Below are 2,304 nucleotides of genomic sequence, written 5' to 3' on the forward strand. Positions count from 1 at the left end.
CCAGGTTGTTCTGCAAGGGAGTTCCTGTAAGCAGCAGCTTGTGCTGGAGGGAGTAACCGTTCAGCACACGGAAGAACTGTGAAGTAGAGAGCAGGGAAGAAATAAGCGGAGAGGGGAAGGCAAAAACCCCACAAAAACACGTCAAAGGCTTATTAAGTCATAGGCCTACAAAAACAAATCTAATGCTGACACCAAGCTAGGGTACAATTTAGATCACATCAGCTGTTTGGACAAGAGCTCCAAGTAGCTCACATTCCAGTCAGGGTCACTAGAGTGATCTCATTTGGATCATTGTTCTGCATAGCTAAAATGTGACTGCAGCAAAGCCTACAAACCATCAGGTTCTGGTAGGTTCTTTTCACTCTTTTAAGTTACAAGCTCTTTGAGACCACCAATCATTTCCAAACTACCATGCTATGTACTTTTTCTCACTAAATTAGTGTTCCACATCCTTACAACTACTCTGCCTTGAGAATTCTAGAAATAGCTAAGTCATTCTTCCTATTCATATCAATCTGGGCAACGTTCCAGAGCTCTGAACAAGCAGAGAAGAGAAAGACCTAAGGGTCTTCCAATGTGTCTTTAAGGTAATTTGTGCTGGTTTTCACAACAATGAAGGAATTCCAGACAGAGGTAGTGAGCAGATAAAGTACTGAACTGAAAAGCACAAGTGTACCATGCTCACCAGCACAAACTGACAATAAAGCTGTAATTCATTTATGACCATGGCCATTTCTTTGCTTTCTTTACACTTAGCACGATACAAAGTGAAACTTTATGAGAGTAGCTTGTACTAGATGGCAACAACAAAAAAGCCCTCAAAGAGAAACCCACCACCACTTAAGTTTTGGTTACCACACCAGAAGCATCCTTCTAATGGCTTCCATGGGGATTTATCTTTCTACATAGTAAGAAAAACCCAAAACTCTCTATTTTGGATTCAAATATGGAAGTTACTGATTATACTGGTAAAACTTTAGCAGATAACTGCACTCGTCAATAGCCATCTAACCTGTCTTGCAGCCAAACACCTCCCAGGACAGGAAGCTACTCTAGAAAGAGATAGATTTAACAGTCCTGGTAAACAACCAATTGTAACTATTAGTCATAGTGTAACCTTAAGCCTTTACATCCTTTTTATATCAATGAGTATTAACAGTAAGCATTCATTACTACTTCCAATAATTTCAATGCTAAGCATAGAATAGCATCCAGTCTTAATGCCAACAATAAAAAAAAAAAAAAAAAAAAGAGATCTGGAAACTGGACTGCAAGCACAGCTGTGATGTCTCTGAAAGATGCCTTATGCCAAGATCCAAAAAGCTAAAGCCATTTAAACAAAAAGAAATCAAGAGGCAATTTTGTCTTACACAGTCACCAAGAACCTATAAAACCAGATTTCCAACAACAATTGTTTTTAGCATACTAGAACGCAGCTGAAGACAGACAAATCAATACTAAAGAATTAAGGCACAAGGGTTTAGGGAGGGGCTGGATTAAGAAAGTACAGCCAAGTCTAACTGAATTCAAACAAGTTCAGTTAAGGTGCAGCCTCATACAAAAACACCTATACAGCTTTCACCATCTACCCAGACATTTTCTTGACAGGCTTGAGAGGTGGGTCCATGTGAACCTCATGAAGTTCAACAAGGCCAAGTGCAAGGTTCTGCACCTCAGCCAGGGCAATCAAGCACAAATACAGACTGGCTGGAGAATGCACTGAGAGCAGCCCTGAGGAGAAAGACTTTGGGGTGTTGGCTGATGAAAAGCTCAACATGAGCCGGCTTCAGTGTGCACTCACAGCCCAGAAAGCCAAATGCATTCTGGGCTGCATCGAAAGGAGTGTGACCAGCAGGCTGAGGGAGGTGATTCTCCTCTCTGCTGTTGTGAAATCCCAATCTGGAGTACTGTGTCCAGCTATGGGGCCCCCAACACAGAAAGTTGTTAGGAGTGAGTCCAGAAGAAAACCATGAAGATGATCAAAGGGCTGGAGCATCTCTCCTATAAAGGCAGGCTGGGAGTTCGGGTTGTTCAGTCTGGAGAAAAGGCAGCTCTGAGGAAACCTTAGAGCAGCTCCACTGCCTAGAAACCTGGAGAGGTGCTTTTTACAAGGGCATGTAAAGGGAGGAAAAAGGGGAATGGCTTTAAACTGAAAAAGGGTAGATTCAGACTGGAGATAAGGAAGACATTCTTCACTGTGAGGGTGCTGAGGTGCTGGCACAGGGTGCTCAAAGAACCTGTGGCTGCCCCATCCCTGGCAGTGTTCAAGGCCAGGTTGGACACAGGGGCTTGGAGCAACCTGCT

At 43.0% G+C, this 2,304-nt stretch overlaps 1 protein-coding gene across 1 annotated transcript in view; it reads right to left on the bottom strand.

Moving 5' to 3' along the window:
- Positions 1–2,304, bottom strand: part of LOC104413074 (chromodomain-helicase-DNA-binding protein 4-like) — a 21,164-nt gene that overhangs the window by 8,733 nt on the left and 10,127 nt on the right. Inside the window, 1 exon segment of the mRNA XM_010023980.1 lies at positions 1–76. This exon segment is cut by the window's left edge and continues 11 nt beyond it. Within this exon segment, the coding sequence (XP_010022282.1) occupies positions 1–76 (76 nt within the window).

The sequence above is a fragment of the Nestor notabilis genome, unplaced genomic scaffold (assembly GCF_000696875.1).
Source record: "Nestor notabilis isolate BGI_N333 unplaced genomic scaffold, ASM69687v1 scaffold10061, whole genome shotgun sequence".
In the NCBI taxonomy this organism is placed as follows: domain Eukaryota; kingdom Metazoa; phylum Chordata; class Aves; order Psittaciformes; family Psittacidae; genus Nestor; species Nestor notabilis.